General features: G+C 41.4%; 1 protein-coding gene across 2 annotated transcripts in view; it reads left to right on the top strand.

Moving 5' to 3' along the window:
* The window catches only part of KCNH1 (potassium voltage-gated channel subfamily H member 1), a 427,208-nt gene that overhangs the window by 86,229 nt on the left and 319,438 nt on the right, over positions 1–21,541 (top strand). The window contains exon 6 of one of the 2 annotated variants that reach the window (XM_040263098.1): positions 16,078–16,470. In XM_040263098.1, the coding sequence (XP_040119032.1) occupies positions 16,078–16,470 (393 nt within the window). Of the gene's footprint in view, positions 1–16,077; positions 16,552–21,541 lie in introns of both variants that reach the window. The other variant, XM_040263099.1, reaches the window with a different exon arrangement.

Below are 21,541 nucleotides of genomic sequence, written 5' to 3'. Positions count from 1 at the left end.
GCAGCCGCAGATCTCATCAGAGCCATTCTGTTACCACTTGTTCTGGTCTGAATCCGTTCCCGGAACACTTGTGAGGGGGACAGTGGGTCAGTCTTCTGGGAATCTTTCTGATAAACATGAATCCTTAGTCATCTGTCACTGCATTCTGAAAAGACTGTCAGTTTACTGGATGTGAAGTACTTTTGGTCTGGGAAATATTCTGAAGAATCTTGATTTTTCTGTAATGAAGAACTCACTCCTTGGAATTTCCATCTTTTGTTTTCCATGTAATTGCTAAAGAGTTCATATTAGAGTGAAACACAGAGGATCTCAAGTCAGACTCTAAAAACTTGGCCTGAGGGGAACAGTTTTCAGCCTTTAACTTACAGATTTGGAAAGCGAATGTGTCACGTTTAACCTGATCAAATGTCCTGACTTCCAGGCTTCTTGTAGAATGCAGATATCGTGTGATTTCAGTGTGGAAGGCTGCATCCCAGAGATGGGAAGCGGAAACTGAACACAAGGCCTAACATCCCTGCCTGTCTGGCTTAGCAGCTCTGTCTATACCCTTTGAACGCATGTTGTTGGAGTAGCCTCAGAGGGCAAGTAGTGGTCAGCAGCACTGTTGGGAGGTCTGAGGACACTATTGACTCAGGCCTCACTCAAGCAGGGCCTAAGAGTGTCCTGAAAGCTTCAGAATGGAAAATCTTATTTGGGAATAATTATGGATTTTATCAGACTGTCACAGGAACAGCCGTTTTTCTGTAAGAGGACATTTCCTCCATGGAACTCCAGGCAACTCTGGTGTGCGGTCAGCAAGTGGCTGCGTACTTGTGGTTTGAGTTCTTGCTGAATGGTCTTTTTGCCCAGATTGTATCTTGCAAACATACAGTAGACTCCTAACTAACTCATCTCCTTTTCCCCTGCCTTTCACTTAGCTCTGTGCCCAGGACTCCTTCCTTACAATGCTTGTGATTCATCTCTAGTCTGTTAATTGTTTAAAAAATTGGACTTAATTTGAGATGATTGTAGATTGATGTGCTGTTTTAAGAAATCATACAGAGATCCCATGTGCTCTTTACTCAGTTTCCCTGATGGTAACTTCCTGCAGAACTGTAGTTCAGTATCATGGCCAGGTTATTGACATTGGTGCAGTCAATATATAGAACGCTTTCATCACTATAATAACTCACGTTGCCTCTTTATGGCCACACTCTTCCTGCCCTCACCCCCTCCTTAAACCCTTGGGAAACACTGATTTGTTTAATATTTCTATGATTTTGTCATTTCAAGGATGTTATATAAATGGAATCATGTAGTGTGTTGTCTGAGATAGGCTTTGTAAATCTCTGGATTTAATCCAGCTTGTTGGGTGTATCAGTAGTGGCACCTTTTTATTACTGAGTGGTAGTCTGTGGTATTGGAGAAGGCAATGGCACCCCACTCCAGTACTCTTGCCCAGAAAATCCCATGGACAGAAGAGCCTGGTAGGCTGTAGTCCATGAGGTCGCTAAGAGTCGGACACGACTGAGTGACTTCACTTTTACATGCATTGGAGAAGGAAATAGCAACCCACTCCAGTGTTCTTGCCTGGAGAATCCCAGAGATGGGGGAGCCTGGTAGGCTGCCATCTATGGGGTCACACAGAGTCAGACATGACTGAAGCGACTTAGCAGCAGCAGCAGCAGTCTGTGGTATGGATGTGCCACAGTTTAACTATTCATCTCTTGAAGGACATCTGGGCTGATTCTGTTTTTTGGTATTACAAATAAACTTACTGTGAGCATTCATGTATAGGTTTTTGTTTGAATCTAAATTTTTGTTTTTCTGGGATAAATGCCCAGGAGTGTAATTACTGTTGCATATTTTGTTGTTTAATAAACTGCCAAACTTTTCTGGAGTGGCTGTGTCATTTTACATTTCCATTAGTGATACATGAGAAATCCAGCTTCTCTGCAGTCTCACCAGCATTTGATGTTGTCAAATGCTATTTTTTATTTTAGCTGTTGTGATATGTACATAGTGATATCTCATTGCATTTCTCTGATGGCTAATGATGTGAACATCTTTTCATGTATTTGCCATCTGTGTATCCTCTTGGGTAACATGTCCTTTCATAATTTTTGCTCATTTCTTTCTTTTTTTCAAAGTCATATTTTGTACTTTATTTTTTAATGTAAATGCTATTTTTTCTTTTTTAAAATCTCATTAAAAAATATATTTCATTGGAACAAAATTGCTTTACAATATTATGTTGGTTTCTGCCACACATCAACATGAATCAGCCATAGGTACATGTATATCCCTTTCCTCCTGAATCTCACTCCTACCTCCCACCCCCTCCCACCCCTCTAGGTTGTTACAGAGCACCAGATTTGAGCTCTCTGCATCGTATAGCAAATTCCCAATGGTTATCTATTTTACATATGGTAATATCTTGCATACACACACACACACACACACACACACACACACACACAGTATATACGTTTCAATGTTGCTGTTTCAATTTGTCCCTCCCCCTCCTTCCCCTATTGTGTCTACAAGTCTGTTTTCTCTGTCTGTGTCTCCATTGCTGCTCTGCAGTTAGGTTCATCAGTACCATCTTTCTAGATTCCATACACATGCATTAATATGTGATGTTTGTTTTTCTCTTTCTGATTCTGTATAATAGGCTGTACGTTTATCCACCTCATTAGAATTGACTCAAATGCATTCCTTTTTATGGCTGAGTAATGTTCCACTGTACATATGTACCACAGCTGCTTTATCCATTTATATGTTGATGGACATCTAGGTTGATTCTGTGTCCGAACTATCTTAAATAATGCTGCAGTGAACATTGGGCTACAGGTGTCTTTTTCAGTTATGGTTTCTTCAGAGTATATCCTCAGTAGTGGGATTTTTGGGTCCTCTGGTAGTTTTATTCCTAGTTTTTTAAAGGAATCTCTATACTGTTCTCCATAGTGCCTATATCAATTTACATTCCCACCAAGAGCGCAAGAGGGTTCCCTTTTCTCCACACCCTCTCCCCCATTTATTATTTGTAGGTTTCTTGATGATGGCCATGAGGTGACCCCTCATGTGGTTTTCGTTCACATTTCCCTAATAATGAACGATGTTGAATATCTTTTCTTGTGTTTATCAGCCAAGTGCATGTCTTCTTTGGAGAAATGCCTAGTTAGGTCGTCTTCCCACGTTTTGATTGGGTGGTTTTCTGTTATTTAGCTGTATGAGCTGCTTGTATATTTTGGGTATTGATCCCTTGTCAGCTGGTTCATTTGCTATTATTTTCTCCTATTCTGAGGGTTGTCTTTTCACCTTACTTATAGTTTCCTTTGCTGCACAAAAGCTTTTAAATTTAATTAGGTCCCATTTATTTATCAGAGTAGGAAATGGCACCCCACTCCAGTACTCTTGCCTGGAAAATCCCATGGATGGAGGAGCCTGGTAGGCTGCAGTCCATGGGGTTGCTAAGAGTCGGACACGACTGAGCGACTTCACTTTCACTTTTAACTTTCATGCATTGGAGAAGGAAATGGCAACCCACTCCAGTGTTCTTGCCTGAAGAATCCCAGGGACAGGGAAGCATGGTGGGCTGCCATCTATGGGGTTGCACAGAGTCAGACACAACTGAAGTAACTTAGCAGCTTAGCATTTGTTTATTTTTGTTTTTATTTCCATTATTCTAGGAGGTGGGTCATAGAGAATCTTGCTGTGATTTATGTTAGGGAGTGCGCTGCCTATGTTAGCCTCTAGGAGCTTTATGCTTCTGACTGGTCTGTACCCCGACCAGTAATGCTGAAGAAGCTGAAGTTGAATGGTTCTATGAAGACCTATAAGAACTTCTAGAACTAACACCCAAAAAAGATGTCCTTTTCATTATAGGGGACTGCAATACAAAAGTAGGAAGTCAAGAAACACTTAGAGTAACAGGCAAATTTGGCCTTGGAGTACAAAATGAAGCGGGGCAAAGGCTAACAGAGTTTTGTCAAGAGAACAAACCGGTCATAGCAAACACCCTCTTCCAACAAGACAAGAGAAGACTCTACACATGGACTTCACCAGACAGTCAATACTGAAATCAAAGTGATTATATTTTTTGCAGCCAAAGGTGGAGAAGTTCTATACAGTCAGCAAAAACAAGACCAGGAGCTGACTGTGGCTCAGATCATGAACTCCTTATTGCCAAATTCAGACTTAAATTGAAGAAAGTAGGGAAAAACACTAGACCATTCAAGTATGACCTAAATCAAATCCCTTATGATTATACAGTGGAAGTGAGAAATAGATTTAAGGGCCTAGATCTGATAGAGTGCCTGATGAACTATGGACAGAGGTTCGTGACATTGTACAGGAGACAGGGAGCAAGACCATCCCCAAGAAAAAGAAATGCAAAAAAGCAAAATGGCTGTCTGGGAAGGCCTTACAAATAGCTGTGAAAAGAAGAGAAGTGAAAAGCAAAGATATTCCCATTTGAATGCACAGTTCCAAAGAATAGCAAGGAGAGATAAGAAAGCCTTCCTCAGCAATCAATGCAAAGAAATAGAGGAAAACAATAGAATGGGAGAGACTAGAGATCTCTTCAAGAAAATTAGTGATACCAAAGGAACATTTCATGCAAAGATGGGCTCGATAAAGGACAGAAATGGTATGGACCTAACAGAAGCAGAAGATATTAAGAAGAGGTGGCAAGAATACACAGAAGAACTGTACAAAAAAGATCTTCACCACCAAGATAATCACAATGGTGTGATCACTCAGCTAGAGCCAGACATCCTGGAGTGTGAAGTCAAGTGGGCCTTAGAAAGCATCACTATGAACAAAGCTAGTGGAGGTGATAGAATTCCAGTTGAGCTCTTTCAAATCCTGAAAGATGATGCTGTGAAAGTGCTGCACTCAATATGCCAGCACATTTGGACAACTCAGCAGTGGCCACAGGACTGGGAAAGGTCAGTTTTCATTCCAATCCCAAAGAAAGGCAATGTCAAAGAATGCTCAAACTACCACACAATTACACTCATCTCACATGCTAGTAAAGTAATGCTCAAAATTCTCCAAACCAGGCTTCAGCAATACAGTTCACAATGAACTGTGAACTTCCAGATCTTCAAGCTGGATTTAGAAAAGGCAGAGGAACCAGAAATCAAATTGCCAACTTCTGTTGGATCATCAAAAAAGCAAGAGAGTTCCAGAGAAACATCTATTTCTGCTTTATTGACGACGCCAAAGCCTTTGACTACATGGATCACCACAAACTGTGGAAAATTCTGCAAGAGATGGGAATACCAGACCACCTGACCTGCCTCTTGAGAAATCTTTATGCAGGTTAGGAAGCAACAGTTAGAACTGGACATGGAACAACAGAATGGTTCCAAATTGGGAAAGAAGTATGTTAAGGCTGTATATTGTCACCCTGCTTATTTAATTTATATGCAGAATACATCATGAGAAATGCCGGGCTGGATCAAGCACAAGCTGTAATCAAGATTGCCGGGAGAAATATCAATAACCTCAGATATGCAGATGACACCACCTTTATGGCAGAAAGTGAAGAAGAACTAGAGAGCCTCTAGATGAAAGTGAAAGAGAAGAGTGAAAAAGTTGGCTTAAAGCTCAACATTCAGAAAACTAAGATCAAGGCATCTGGTCCCATCACTTCATGGGAAATAGATGGGGGGAAACAGTGGGAGACTTTATTTTTGGTGGGCTCCAAAATCAGTGCAGATGGTGATTGCAGCCATGAAATTAAAAGACGGTTACTCCTGGAAGGAAAGTTGTGACCAACCTAGATAGCATATTAAAAAGCAGAGACATTCCTTTGTCAACAAAGATCTGTCTAGTCAAAGCTATGGTTTTTCCAGTAGTCATGGATGGATGTGAGAGTTGGACTATAAAGAAGGCTGAATGCTGAAGAATTGATGCTTTTGAACTGTGGTGTTGGAGAAGACTCTTGAGAGTCCCTTGGACTGCAAGGAGATCCAACCAGTCCATTCTAAAGGAAATCAGTCCTGAATATTCACTGGAAGGACTGATGCTGAAGCTGAAACTCCAGTACTTTGGCCATCTGATGCCAAGAACGGACTCATTTGAAAAGACCCTGATGCTGGGAAAGATTGAAGGCGTGAGAAGGGGACGACAGAGGATGAGATGGTTGGATGGCCTCACTGACTCAGTGGACATGAGTTTGAGTAAACTCCGGGAGTTGGTGATGGACAGGGAGGCCTGATGTGCTGCAGTCCATGGGGTCGCAAAGAGTTGGATATGACTGAGGTGCTGAACTTAACTGAACTGACTGGATTGTTTTTTATTGTTGAGTTTTGAGATTTTTATATTGTAAATTATGTATATCATGGATACTATTTCTTTGTTGAATGTGTGATTTGCAAATCTTTTCTCCAAGTTATATGTAGCTTGTGTTTCTATACTTCTAACAGAGTCTTCTGCAAGGCAAAACTGTTAACTTTTGGCAGTGTCCAATTTATTCATTTTTTTTCTTTCATGTATTGTGCTTTGGGTTCAAGTCTAAAAATACTTTACCTACCCTGGGTCCTAAAGATTTTCTTAAATGTTTTTCTCTGAAAATTTTATAATTTTACATTTAAGCCTACAATCCTTTTGAGATAATTTTTATGTAAGTGTTGGTCACTCATCTGTGTCTGTCTCTTTGTGACCCCTGGGACTGTAACCCACCGGCCTTCTCTGTCCATAGAATTCTCCAGGCAAAAATACTGGAGTGGGTTTCCATTTCTTTATCCATGGTATCTTGCCGACCCAGAGATTAAACCTAGGTCTCTTGCATTGCAGGTGATTCTTTACTATCTGAGCCACAAAGGAAGCTCATTTTTGTGTAAGGTGTAAGACATATTGAGTCTCATTTTTTTTTTTTTTCTGCCTGTGAATGTCCTTTGCTCCAGCATCATTTGTGGAAAAGGCTGTCTTTCCTCCACTGAACTGCTTTCTGCACCACTGTAAAAGATCAGTTGAGTATTTGTGTGGGTCTCTTTCTGGTTTCTCTATCTGTTCCATTAATCTGTGAGTCTCTTTTTCTATCAGTATCACACTGTCTTAATTACTTTGCTATGTACTAAGTCCTGAAATTGACTAGGCTGATTCCTCCCACTTTATTCTTCTTATTTAAAATTGTTCTATCTATTCCCATTCCTATGCCTTTCCATATAACTTTTTAGAATAATCTTGTGGATATTTACAACTCTTGTTGGCATTTAGATAGAAATTATACTAAACCGGTATCCATTTGGAGAGAATGGAAATCTTTAGTATGTTGAAGTCTTCTAATTTACACGTGTCTCCATTTATTTACATCTTCTCTAATCTCTTTAGTCAGCCTTTTGGCTTTTATTTTTGTTTTGGCATACAAGTTCTGTATGTTTTATTATACCTGTGTGCTCAATCACTCAATCATGTTTAACTCTTTGTGACCCCACGGACGGTAGCCTGCTAGACTCCTCTGTCCATGGAATTTTCCAGGCAAGATTGAGGGAACAGGTTGCATTTCCTACTCCAGGGGATCTTCCCAACTCAGGGGTCCAACCTGGGTCTCTTACATCTCTGCATTGGCAGGTAGATTCTAGACCACTGAGCCACCTGGGAAGCTTATTATACCTGTACTTAAGTGTTTTTTTGACTGATTATAAATGGTATTGTATAACACTGGTCTTCATTTCTAGTGTAAGAAATATGAGGAGTTTTGTATGTTTATCTTCTGTGACCTTGCTGAACTCACTAACTGTAGGAGTGTGAATGTAGATTCCTTGGGATAGTCTATGTATCCCATTATGTCATTTGCAAATGGGAATATTTTTATTTCCTTCTACCAAATCTGAATGCCTTTTATTCCTTTTCTTTTTCTTTTTGCTCTCTTTCTCTCTCCCTTTTTTGCCTATTGCAGAGGCAGCACTATATCGAATAATAGTAGTGAAAACTGATATTTTCCCTTGTTCTTGATGTTAGGGGGAAAGGTTTCAGTCTTTGACCATTAAATATGATGTTAGCTCTAAGTTTTTTATAGATGCTATTTATCAAGTTGAAGAAAATTTCCTCTATTCCTATTTCTTTCTGAGTTTTTATCATGAATAAATGTTGACTATTGTCAAATTTTTTTTTATTACACTGATTCATTCTTCAATATTGAATTTGCTTTCCAGCCTTGGAATTTACCCATTTGGTCATTCTTTTTATATATTGCTGAATTCTATTTGTTACTGTTAAGGATTTTTGCAGCTATATTTATGAGTGATGTTAGTCTGTAGTTGTCTTTTTTGGTACTGTCTTTGTCTGGGTTTGGAATCAGGGTAATACTAGCCTCACAAAATGAATTCAGAAGTATTCCTTTTACTTTTGTTTTCTGGAAGAATTGTCATTAATTCTTGGTTAAATTTTGATGTCATTAAAACCATCTGGGCCTGGAGATTTCTTTTAGAAGTTTAAAATTATGAATTCAATTTTCTCATAGTTTATAGGGATATGAATTGTGGTAGTTTGTATTTTTCAAGGACCATTTCATTTAAGTAGTAAAATTTTTATGTGTAGAGTTGTTTGTGGCATTCCCTATTCTATTTTGGGTGTCTACAGTTTATACTTGTATTTCCTGTTTCATTTCTGATATTGGTAATTTGAGGCTTTTCTTTTTTTTTTTCAGTCTTGCTATTGGTTTTATTTATTTATTTATTTATTTTTAATTTTTTAATTTTATTTTTTTAAATTTATTTTTTATTTTACTTTACAATGCTGTATTGGTTTTGCCATACATTGACATGAATCCACCACGGGTGTACATGCATTCCCAAACATGAACCCCCCTCCCACCCCCCTCCCCACAACATCTCTCTGGGTCATCCCCGCGTACCAGCCCCAAGCGTGCCATATCCTGCATCGAACATAGACTGGCAATTAGATTCTTACATGATATTATACATGTTTCAATGCCATTCTCCCAAATCATCTCACCCTCTCCCTCTCCCACTGAGTCCAAAAGTCCGTTATACCCATCTGTGTCTTTTTTGCTGTCCTGCATACAGGTCATCATTGCCATCTTTCTAAATTCCATATATATGTGTTAGTATACTGTATTGGTGTTTTTCTTTCTGGCTTACTTCACTCTGTATAATAGGCTCCAGTTTCATCCATCTCATCAGAACTGATTCAAATGTATTCTTTTTAATGGCTGAGTAGTACTCCATTGTGTATATGTACCACAGCTTTCTTATCCATTCATCTGCTGATGGACATCTAGGTTGTTTCCATGTCCTGGCTATTATAAACAGTGCTGTGATGAACATTGGGGTACATGTGTCTCTTTCAATTCTGGTTTCCTCAGTGTGTATGCCCAGCAGTGGGATTGCTGGGTCACAAGGCAGTTCTATTTGCAATTTTTTAAGGAATCTCCACACTGTTCTCCATAGTGGCTGTACTAGTTTGCATTCCCACCAACAGTGTAGGAGGGTTCCCTTCTAATCACTGATTTTCTCTATTGTTTTCCTATTGTCAGTTTCATTGATTTCTACTCATTATTTCCTTCCTTCTGCTTGCTGATTTAGATTTATTTTGCTCTTTTATAAGTTCTTGAGGTGAGAATGCACATTATTGATCTGAGATTTTTTCTTTTTTCTTATGCATATATTTAAGTGCTATAAATTTTCCTTTCAGTACTGCTTTAGCAGCATCACACAAATTTTTATATGTTATGTTCTCATTTTCACTGAGTTCAATATATTTTAAAATTTCCCTTGAGACTTCTTCTTCTTTAGATCATAGATTATTTAGAATTGAATTGTTTCCAAGTGTTGGATATTTAGTTCCAAGTATTTGGATATTTGCCTCTTATCTTTCTGTTATTGATTTCTAGTTTGAGTCCATTATAGTCAGAGAATATACCTTGTGTGATTTAAATTCTGTTAAATTTGTCAAGGTTTGTCTTATGGACTAGTGTATGGTCTGTCTTGAATAATGTTCCACGTGCACTTGAATAGAATGTGTATTCTGCAAATTCTTATTGGGTGGAGCGTTTTATAAATGTTGATTAAGTTCTGTTGGCTGATATTGTCATTGAGATCTTCTATATCCTTGCTTACTTTCTGTCTAGTTGGTCTATCAGAGGCTGAAAAAGAAGTGTGTAGGTTTGTCTGTTTCATCTTTCAATCAGTTTTTGCTTCACATATGCTTGGAACTTTTTTGTTTGGTGCATAAGCATTAGGGTTTCTATATCTTGTTGGGGAATTTACCTTTTTATCATTATGTGGTGTGCCTCTCTGTGTCTGTTGTTTAGATTGGGTAATTTCTGTTGTTTTGTCTTTAAATTCACTGATTGTTTCCTCTGTCCCCTCCATTCTGCTGTTGATCATTGATCCCATCCATTGACTTTTAAAAATTAGCTGTCATCATTTTTGGTATTAAAATTTCTATTTGGTTTATGTATTCTCTTTTTGGTTGAGACTTTCTGTTTCTTTGCTATTTCTTTTCTTTCTTTTTTTTTTGATTTTTTTAATTAATTTATTTTTTATTTTACTTTACAATTCTGTATTGGTTTTGCCATACATTGACATGAATCCACCACGGGTGTACATGTGTTCCCAAACATGAACCCCCCTCCCATCCCCCTCCCCACAACATCTCTCTGGGTCATCCCCGCGTACCAGCCCCAAGCGTGCCATATCCTGCATCGGACATAGACTGGCAATTTGATTCTTACATGATATTATACATGTTTCAATACCATTCTTCCAAGTCATCTCACCCTCTCCCTCTCCCACTGAGTCCAAAAGTCCATTATACACATCTGTGTCTTTTTTGCTGTCCTGCATACAGGGTCATCATTGCCATCTTTCTAAATTCCATATATATGTGTTAGTATACTGTATTGGTGTTTTTCTTTCTGGCTTACTTCACTCTGTATAATCGGCTCCAGTTTCATCCATCTCATCAGAACTGATTCAAATGTATTCTTTTTAATGGCTGAGTAATACTCCATTGTGTATATGTACCACAGCTTTCTTATCCATTCATCTGCTGATGGACATCTAGGTTGTTTCCATGTCCTGGGAATGCAAACTAGTACAGCCACTATGGAGAACAGTGTGGAGAGTCCTTAAAAAATTGCAAATAGAACTACCTTATGACCCAGCAATCCCACTGCTGGGCATACACACGGAGGAAACCAGAATTGAAAGAGACACGTGTACCCCAATGTTCATTGCAGCATTGCTATTTCTTTTCTATTTATTTGCTATTTCTGAGACTTTCTCTTTTGTCATTTGTTTCAAGTGTGTCTGTAATTGCCCATTCAAGCATTTTTTTTTTATGATGGGTGTTTGAAAATCTTTGTCAGATATTTCCGACATCTTTGTCATCTTGATTCTTGGCATCCATTGATTTTCTGTTTTTCAGTCAGTTTGGTGTTTTCTTGATTCTTGGTATCAGTTCAGTTCAGTTGCTCAGTCGTGTCCAACTTTGCGACCCCGTGAATCGCAGCATGCCAGGCCTCCCTGTCCATCACCAACTCCTGGAGTCCACCCAAACCCATGTCCATTGAGTCGGTGATGCCATCCAGCCATCTCATCCTCAGTCGTCACCTTTTCCTCCTGCTCCCCATCCTTCCCAGCATCAGAGTGTTTTCCAATGAGTCAACTCTTCCCATGAGGTGGTCAAAGTACTGGAGTTTCAGCTTTAGCATCATTCCTTTCAAGGAACACCCAGGACTGATCTCCTTTAGAATGGACTGGTTGGATCTCCTTGCAGTCCAAGGGACTCTCAAGAGTCTTCTCCAGCACCACAGTTCAAAAGCATCAATTCTTTGGTGTTCAGCTTTCTTCACAGTCCAACTCTCACATCCATACATGACCACTGGAAAAACCATAGCCTTGGCTAGACAGATCTATGTTGGCAAAGTAATGTCTCTGCTTTTCTATATGCTATCTAGGTTGGTCATAACTTTTCTTCCAAGGTATAAGCATCTTTTAATTTCATGGCTGCAATCACCATCTGCAGTGATTCTGGAGCCCCAAAAAATAAAGTCTGATACTATTTCCACTGTTTCCCTATCTATTTGCCATGAAGTGATGAGACCAGATGCCATGATCTTCGTTTTCTGAATGTTGAGTTTTAAGCCAACTTTTTCACTCTCCTCTTGCACTTTCATCAAGAGGCTTTTTAGTTCCTCTTCACTTTCTGCCATAAGGGTGGTGTCATCTGCATATCTGAGGTTATTGATATTTCTCCCGGCAATCTTGATTCCAGCTTGTGCTTCTTCCAGCCCAGCGTTTCTCATGATGTACTCTGCATATAGTGACTGATTTTTTGTTGAAATGGCCATTTTGAATATTATATTGTGAGACACTGGATCTTACTTAAACCTTTGGTTTTAGGTGGCTACTTTTGACACAAATACAGATAGAGGAAGGAGTAGGCATCCCCTCATTTCTACCAGGTTGGGGTGGAAGTCCGAGTTTCCAACTCAGCCTCCACTGACACTTGTTAGGGCTCCTTGCTAGTGATAGGTGAACATAAGAGTAAGAGCTCCCTGCTAAGCTCACATTGACCCCTCTGTGCATTGTAGTGGTGGTGGGCCTTACTGCTGCTGGGGGAAGTGAAAGGAAGTCTGTGCTCCCTGCTGGGCCTTCTCTGGTAACACTCAAGTAGGAACAAAGTGGAGGCTGCATGCTTCACTACAGCCTCAAGAAGGGGGAAATCTAGGCTTCCCCGTAGCCCTTGCTGGCCTAGATGGGAGTGGGGCCACAGGTTTTCTGTTGTGTTTTGACAGGTAGAGGAGCGATTATTATCTAAAGTTTTCTGTCTGTTGAGGCCCCCTTCCCAGTTTTTCTGCTAGAGAGACTGGCCTTTTGTTGGGACTCTTTTCATCTACACCCACTGATATTTCCATGTTGCTGCCTTCTTCAGCTCCAAGTCTAGGAATATATGAGGCAGAAAATAAAGCCAGAGAATTCACCACTGTTATTCCTAGCCAGTTTGCTTTCCTTTCTCCACCATTCAGAATAGTTTAATGTCTGTTTAATGTAATGTTTTTTGTTTTTTTAATGTCTAGAACTTTTCGAGGTACTAAAGCAAGGAATCAGGCTTTCCAGGTGGCTCAGTGGTAAAGAATCCGCCTCCCAGTTCAGGAGATGCAGGGAGCATGGGTTGGGTCCCTGGGTCAGGATGATCCTCTGGAGTAGGAAATGGCAACCTGCTCCAGTACTCTTGCCTGGAGAATTCCATGGACAGAGGAGCCTGGTGGGCTACAGTTGATAGGACTGTAAAGAGTCGGACATGACTGAGTGACTGACTACGCTGAGCAGAGTGAGGAATAGGGAGGAGTATGTCTACTCCGTATTTGTGAAAGCGGAAGTCTCATTCAGTTTGCTTTTACTTGGTTTATTCTAACAGGCCAATCACTTTTCGTACCTGAGGTCTCAGGTACAAGTATCCTTAATCAAACTTGTGTAAATTGCTTTCCATGGGGAAGGATAGTTAAAATCCCAAAGAGCTCTCTGCATTGGTGGGATGGGTAGAAACAGTTTTCATACTCCAACTACACACTGGGCCCTCTGTGAATTTATAGCTTTCTTTTTCTCACCTTTAAGGCTTGGGGCCAACCAGAGGGGGACCAGAGATATTCAGATTATTTCACATTCATTAAGGGATCTTTTGAGCTTCCCTGGTAGCTCAGCTGGTAAAGAATCCACCTGCAATAGGTTGGGATTCCTGGGTCAGGAAGATCCCCTGGAGAAGGGATAGGCTACCCACTCCAGTATTCCTGGGCTTCCCTGGTGGCTCAGATGGTAAAGAATCTGACTGCAATGTGGAAGACCTGGATTTAATCCCTAGGTTGGGAAGACCCCCTGGAGGAGGACATGGCAATCCACTCCAGTATTCTGGCCTGGAGAATCCCCATGGACAGAGGAGCCTGGTGGGCTACAATCCATGGGGTCACAGAGTCAGACACGACTGAGTGACTAAGCACAGCACAGCACAAGGGGTCTTTATCCCCTAGAGGTACAAAGACGTTCCCATGACACAAGGGGAAGTTTCACCTAGATGTTTCTAAGAACCGCCTAAGTGCCACAGAGGAGCAGCTGGGGGACGTGTATGGTGGGTCCCCTGCAACTTGGCCTGGCTTCTAAAAGCAGAGCTTCTTGCCTTTGATTATTGAGGGTGAGAACCATGCTCAGTACATTCTTGGAGCCAGGCTTCTCTATATTTCATTGTTTACTGGATCTGATTCCTTAAAAGCCTGTTATTTAGGGAAGTATAATCTTGCTGTGGAGCAGCACATGTTTTTAATCCAGCTAGATCTCGTTTTGGATCCTGGCCCCATCTTTTGCTAGCTGTATGACCTTGAAGCTCAGTCATTCACTTAGAAATCGTCCTGTACTGCCTACTGTGGACCAGTCATTGTGCTGTGTTTGGGGAATAAAGTAATGAGTACCCCTTCTCCCTTGTCTTTACTTTCCAGCCAATAGCAAGTCCAGTTGGTATTACTTCAAAAATATATCCAAAATTGGATTACTTTTCTCCATCACCCTATCTTTTCCCCCAGACTATAATAGTAAGTTCTCTGATTCCGTTCTTCCCTCTAATCCTCTGCCTCAATGTATTCTTTCATAAACATGCATCTGATTATTACTTTCTTACTCAGGACCCTCCAGTTACACTGAGACATACTGAGAATAAAATCCAACACCTCCCCATGGCCCACTAGGGCCTGCGTGGTCTGGTTTTTGCTTCCCCATCATCTAGCCATCCCTCTCCCCCTCGTTTAGTATGCGTTAGTCATACCAGACTTTCTTCCTTTCCTTAAACTTGTCCTACCCTGAGGCCATTACAGGGGTTATCTTCTCTATCTTGGATACTTTTCATCCAAAGTTTGAATGAGTGGCGTCTTGCTTTCATTCAGGTTTTAGTCCAAACACTCTCTTTGCCCTACTTCTCAAGTTCCATTCTATCAAAACACTGTGTGTCCCCCAGCCTCCTATTTTTTGAAAGTAAAATTTCATTGTACATAGTTTTATTAGAATACAGTCACAATCATTTGATTAAAATTTGTCAACAGCGAAATTTAATGATAATTTTTTTACAAGTACTCAGATTTATTTTCTAGGTACTTTTATGTATGTTGTCTAATTTATACTTGACAGCCACCTGTGATGAAGTTATTGTTGTTATCATCATTATTATAAAACACTTGCTCTTTATTAGCCACTATTTTAAGCTCTGCGGGTTTCCCTATTGGCTCAGTGGTAAAGAATCCGCCTGTAATGCAGGAGATGAGCATTCGATCCCTAGGTCAGAAATATCCCCTGGAGCAGGAAATGGCAACTCAATTCAGTATTCTTGCCTGGAGAATCCCATGGACAAGAGGAGCCTGGTGGGCTACAGACCCACCAGGGGTTGCAAAAGAGTTGGACACAATGTAGCAATTAAACAAAAATAACAGCAGCAATTTTAAGCTCTATGCATATATTAACATATTTAATCATTGCAGCAACCCTATGAGGTAGGTACTGTTGTCTGCATTTTCTTTTTTTTAATTAATTTTTATTGGTGGATAGTTGATTTACAATGTTGTGTTAATTTCTTCTGTACAGCGAAGTGATTCAGTTATATGTAAACATATATCCACTTTATTTATCTCTTCTTACAATTTGATATTGTCTTGATTTGTCTACTAGACTAACCTCTCCAAGAACAAGAATCATGCTGTTTCCTTCATTGCTATTTCAGTGTCTAGAACAATGCTGGTCCCAAAGTAATCGATATTTGTTGAGTAAAGTTGCTTAATTCTCTTGTGCCCCAGTCTCTCTCCTGTGACATGGAATAATAACTGGCTAATCAAACAAGGTTGTATTTAGAATTGTGAGGTAATCAGTGTATGTGAGGTACTTAGTATATTTCTGTTTCATTATGATTGTTTATATTACAGTGCTCACTCTACTCTCCCATAGTCCTCCTGTTCCTGTTTTTGTACCTCCTGATCCATCTGGAATGTCATGAGTGTTTGTTCATGACAGAGGAGGTTGACTGGTTTGATGCTTGCGATGAAATCCTCACCTAGTTCTCTCTTGGCTGTATTTTTCCTCGCAGGTTCTACAGCTGGGCTCAGACATCCTTCCCCAGTACAAGCAAGAGGCACCAAAGACTCCCCCGCACATCATCTTACATTACTGTGTTTTTAAGACCACGTGGGATTGGATCATCCTGATCTTAACCTTCTACACAGCCATCCTGGTTCCTTACAATGTCTCCTTTAAAACCAGGCAGAACAATGTGGCCTGGTTGGTTGTGGATAGCATCGTGGATGTCATTTTTTTGGTGGACATTGTGCTGAATTTTCATACCACTTTTGTTGGACCCGCTGGGGAGGTGATTTCTGACCCCAAACTCATTCGCATGAACTACCTGAAGACGTGGTTTGTGATTGATCTTCTGTCCTGTTTGCCCTATGACGTCATCAACGCTTTTGAGAACGTGGATGAGGTTAGTGCCTTTATGGGTGATCCAGGGAAGATTGGTTTTGCTGATCAGATTCCACCACCCCTGGAGGGGAGAGAGAGTCAGGTACATCCCTCAAATCTCAGACCTTGTTGTCATGTCTTTAAGTTAATTGTGGATGCTCAACAGAAGAGTACTTGAATGGGTGGGAATGAGTACCACTGGTGTCTGAAACAGAGGGAGCATGATGCCTGGTCAGCATCCTTGCCTGCTGCTCTTGTCCTTCGGAGGTGCGGAGAACCCTGCATGTTAGTGGATGGGTGTGGAGGAGACCAGAGGCTTCTCTCCTACTCCATGTGGAGTGCAAGCTGCTGGCTTGGGAGGTGGGGCTGCAGAAGCAGGCATGCATTGCCACTGCACCGGTGAATCTTACACTTGGTATGCAATTGCTGAATGCCTGTCTACTGATTATTCTCATTAAGGGGACTTTTCTATTTTCTGCTGCTGACCTTTGGCTGTTTCAAAACTAATTAACTCTTGAAATCAGGGATGCTACTCTCCCCTAAGGTTGCTTGCCTTTATTTTTCCTTTTTCTCTGGTAAATGTCGGGAAACAATGAGTTGATTCTTTGCTAAAATGAATTTTGCAGGTGACCAATGGCATTCACTTGTCCATGTTGTCCCTTGCCTAAATTTGCTGAGGTAGTCAGGCTGTGGTTAAGGTTAACTCTTGTGGTTAACTCAGGCAAGAGGAAAGTGTTACTGGACTACACTGCTTTGGGTTGTTATGGGAGGAATTAAAAGAAGATAAATGCTCTGAAACAGGCTAAAATCAGGACATGCTTAAAGAGTCAGTGAATGGGTGCTGGGACGTGTTGCAGCAGGAAGGGGCCACTCAGCTGGTTAAAATGATTTTCTCCCTTGAAAAAAGCAAGGGTGTCGCATCACGGCAAAGGAAAATGTCAGATTCTTACCTAGTTTGAGTGTTTAGTACACCTGGTAAGTAGGTCTTCAGCCTCAGGTAGCAGTGGCCCTCGCTGCCTCGGGTTGCAGAGGGTCCCCGAGGCCTCAGTGTGGCTGTGCTGCTGTCTGGGTGGGTCATCAGGAAGTCATCGGGAGGCTGAAGTGAGGCAAGATTCGCTCTCAGGGCTAAAGGGCGAGTAGGACTCAGCCTTGACATAGTGGGAAGGGACAGCCAGTTCCCTGCCAGGATAACAGGGCCTGCCAGTGACCCCACGTCTTGCTGGTGGCATAATGATGCCTCTCACCTTCACATCAGTGGGCCAGTGGGCGCCCACCAGCAGTGGGCGAGGATTCCAGCCCCTGCCTGAGAATACAACTTCCTACTGTTTGCTCTCCAGTGAAGAGGAACTGGTGTTCAGATGCTCCAGACTCAGAACAGTCCATGTTTTCATCTGTGTGGTGTGTTTTAATAGACTTTAAAATCCTGAGAAATAATGCTCCAGGTGACTTGTGTGGATTTTGTAGGGGGATTAAATGAATCGAGACATTTAGAAGAGTGAAATCATCCCTAAAGTGAATGTTGGGATTCTTAAATGTGAATTTTAGTACACGTTGGGAGTGCTATTTTTCTCTGTGAGTACATTTCTAGCAAATTTTATGTTAGTTAGTGAGGAAAATATGATCATTTTGGCTTAGATAATTTAACTGATTATTTCAACCTAAAAGAGCTTCTTATGCACATATGGGAAATGAGTTTTAACTTTAAAAATACTGGTTGAGTTTTAAAAATAGGCCATTTGCTATTTACAGCAATGACATTGAAATTTTGCAGATAAATAGAGCAGTTCTTTGGCTTCTGTGGTTTCTTACTAAACACTGGCAGAGCTGTAAACACATATGTAAATGTGTCAAGATTACCTTGTAGGTTAGCAGAGCATAGAGCTTCTTCCCATGCACTGTGTATGTTGGGTTAGAATTCCTTTGCCATTAATTGTGAGTACCCTTGACATGGTTTCTGGTGTCCAGATTTGTGAAATCTATTGTAGATAGGGACATTATAATTTCTCTGTGACCAGTCCCTCAGTCCTGTCCAACTCTTTGCAACCCCATGGACTGTAGCCCTCCAGGCTTCTCTGTTCATGGGATCTTCTAGGCAAGAATACTGGAGTTGGTTGCAGTTTCCTACTCCAGGGGATCTTCCTGATCCAGGGATCGCACCCGCATCTCTTGTGGCTCCTGCATTGGCAGGTGGATTCTTTACCAATGAGCCACCTGGGAAGCCGTAATTTCTCCATAGCTTTAGTAGTTGGCAAAGGGTTTTAGCATTAAAGTTCTTACAACTGTGTCTTGATCATGGATAATAATATGAACATTAAGAGGTTATAGTTATGATTTGCTTCTGTAAAGACTTGACTATATTTGATAACTCCTTTCAGAGCTTTGGCTCACACCTGAAATAAAACCTTTCTTTAATAGTTGTGGTAGAGTTGGGGAAACACAAGAATACTGAAGATTTGGCTGCTGGTCCTCTTGGCCTCACCTATAACAACAGCTAGGAACCCTGTGCACGTCATTTAGCCTTTCTAAAACCCAGTTTTGCTAGCTGCAGCTAGGGGATGATACCACCTCACCTGCCTGAATGCATGGCATTTGGGCTGTGGATTTAAGTTCCCTGTCAGCTGCAAAACCTGGTGAGTTCAGAATCCCTGGTGTTAGTCTCACCTCCAGACTGACTGTAAAAATGAGAGACTCAGCACCCTGACTTACTATCTTTGGTGGAAGTTGGAGGAAGGTAAGGAGGGAAGGGGATATTTAGCAGGTTACTCAGATGGTAAAGTGTCTGCCTGCAATGTGGGAGACCTGGGTTCGATCCCTGGGTTGGGAAGATCCCCTGGAAAAGGAAATGGCAACCTACTCCAGTACTCTTGCCTGGAAAATTGTATGGATGGAGGAGCCTGGTAGGCTACAGTCCATGGGGTCGCAAAGAGTTGGACACGACTGAGCAACATCCCTTTCTTTTCATGATAAGTAGACCGACTGGAGGTCAGAGCCCAGTAGAACTGTCACATGGTTTAACCTTCTTAACTCACAAACAGAACAGAGAAGAATCACAAGGGGACTCGGTATTACTGTGACCATATGACTTGCTGCACCATCTTGAATGAGTCATATCCCTGGGTCTGTTCCGTGACAGTTTTGGTAAAATAGGGAGAAAACACAGAAGGATACTATTGAGTCAGAACTGACCAAGAAGTTCCTGATGTGTGTGGTTCACCCTTGGCTTGGTTGGTGTGATGGGGAGGCTGGGTATTGGGTACCAAGAGATGGGAAGCTGCAGGTTCCAAGGCAGGTGGGTTGGTGATGAGATGAGCAGTTTAAGATGCTCACCAAGGGATAGCACCGTTTTCCAGGCACCGACTTTTGTGTTAAAAGGCACCATTAAATCAGTGGGCACGAAGGGTGGTTAAGAGTGGGTTGGAGAGGTTATGAAGGGCACCCCACCTGTTGAACCTGGGTTCAGTTCAGTTCAGTTGCTCAGTCGTGTCCGACTCTTTGTGACCCCATGAATCACAGCACGCCGGGCCTCCTTGTCCATCACCAACTCCCGGAGTTCACTCAAACTCATGTCCATCGAGTTGGTGATGCCGTCCAGCCATCTCATCTGTCATCCCCTTCTCCTCCCAGCAACAGGGTCTTTCCCAATGAGTCAACTCTTCACATCAAGTGGCTAAAGTATTGGCATTTCAGCTTCAGCATCAGTCCTTCCAATGAACACCCAGGACTGATCTCCTTTAGAATGGACGGGTTGGATCTCCTTGCAGTCCAAGGGACTCTCAAGAGTCTTCTCCAACCCCATAGTTCAAAAGCATCAATTCTTTGGCGCTCAGCCTTCTTCACAGTCCAACTCTCACATCCATACATGACCACAGGAGAAACCATAGCTTGGACTAGACAGGACTTTGTTGGCAAAGTAATATCTCTGCTTTTCAATATGCTATCTAGGTGGGTCATAACTTTCCTTCCAAGGAGTAAGAGTCTTTTAATTTCATGGCTGCAGTCACCATCTGCAGGGATTTTGGAGCCCCCCAAAATAAAGTCTGACACTGTTTCCACTGTTTCTCCATCTATTTCCCATGAAGTGATGCCATGACATTCGTTTTCTGAATGTTGAACTTTAAGCCAACTTTTTCACTCTCCACTTTCACTTTCATCAAGAGGCTTTTTAGTTCCTCTTCACTTTCTGCCACAAGGGTGGTGTCATCTGCATATCTGAGGTTATTGATATTTCTCCCAGCAATCTTGATTCCAGATTGTGCTTCTTCCAGCCCAGCGTTTATCATGATGTACTCTGCATACAAGTTAAATAAGCAGGGTGACAATATACAGCCTTGATGCACTCCTTTTCCTATTTGGAACCAGGCTGTTGTTCCATGTCCAGTTCTAACTGTTGCTTCCTGACCTGCATATAAGTTTCTCAAGTGGCAGGTCAGGTGGTCTGGTATTCCCATCTCTTTCAGAATTTTCCACAGTTTATTGTGATCCACACAGTCAAAGGCTTTGGTATAGTCAATAAAGCAGAAATAGATGTTTTTCTGGAACTCTTGCTTTTTCCATGATCCAGCAGATGTTGGCAATTTGATCTCTGGTTCCTCTGCCTTTTCTAAATCCAGCTTGAACATCAGGAAGTTCACGGTTCACGTATTGCTGAAGTCTGGCTTGGAGAATTTTGAGCATTACTTTACTAGCATGTGAGATGAGTGCAATTGTGCAACAGTTTGAGCATTCTTTGGCATTGCCTTTCTTTGGGGTTGGAATGAAAACTGACCTTTTCCAGTCCTATGGCCACTGCTGAGTTTTCCAAATGTGCTGGCATGTTGAGTGCAGCACTTTCACAGCATCATCTTTCAAGATTTGAAATAGCTCAATTGGAACCTGGGTTAGGTGGGGAAAATCGCTTCACTAGAAGAGTTCTGATTAATTCACCATACGTTGTCTTCTTCCCCAGGCTCTGCCATGGGGTTGCTCATCTAAGACTAGAGAGTGGGGAGAAATAGGGAATTATTGATTCATTTCACATAAACAGTAATGGAGCAGACCTCTCTCTGGTGTCCTCTCAATTATGCCAATGGAATTGTGTTGCAGTGGAGACCACC

Source organism: Oryx dammah, unplaced genomic scaffold, assembly GCF_014754425.2.
Source record: "Oryx dammah isolate SB20612 unplaced genomic scaffold, SCBI_Odam_1.1 HiC_scaffold_21, whole genome shotgun sequence".
NCBI classification, from domain to species: Eukaryota; Metazoa; Chordata; class Mammalia; order Artiodactyla; family Bovidae; genus Oryx; species Oryx dammah.
This window is presented reverse-complemented; position numbering and strand designations above follow the sequence as displayed.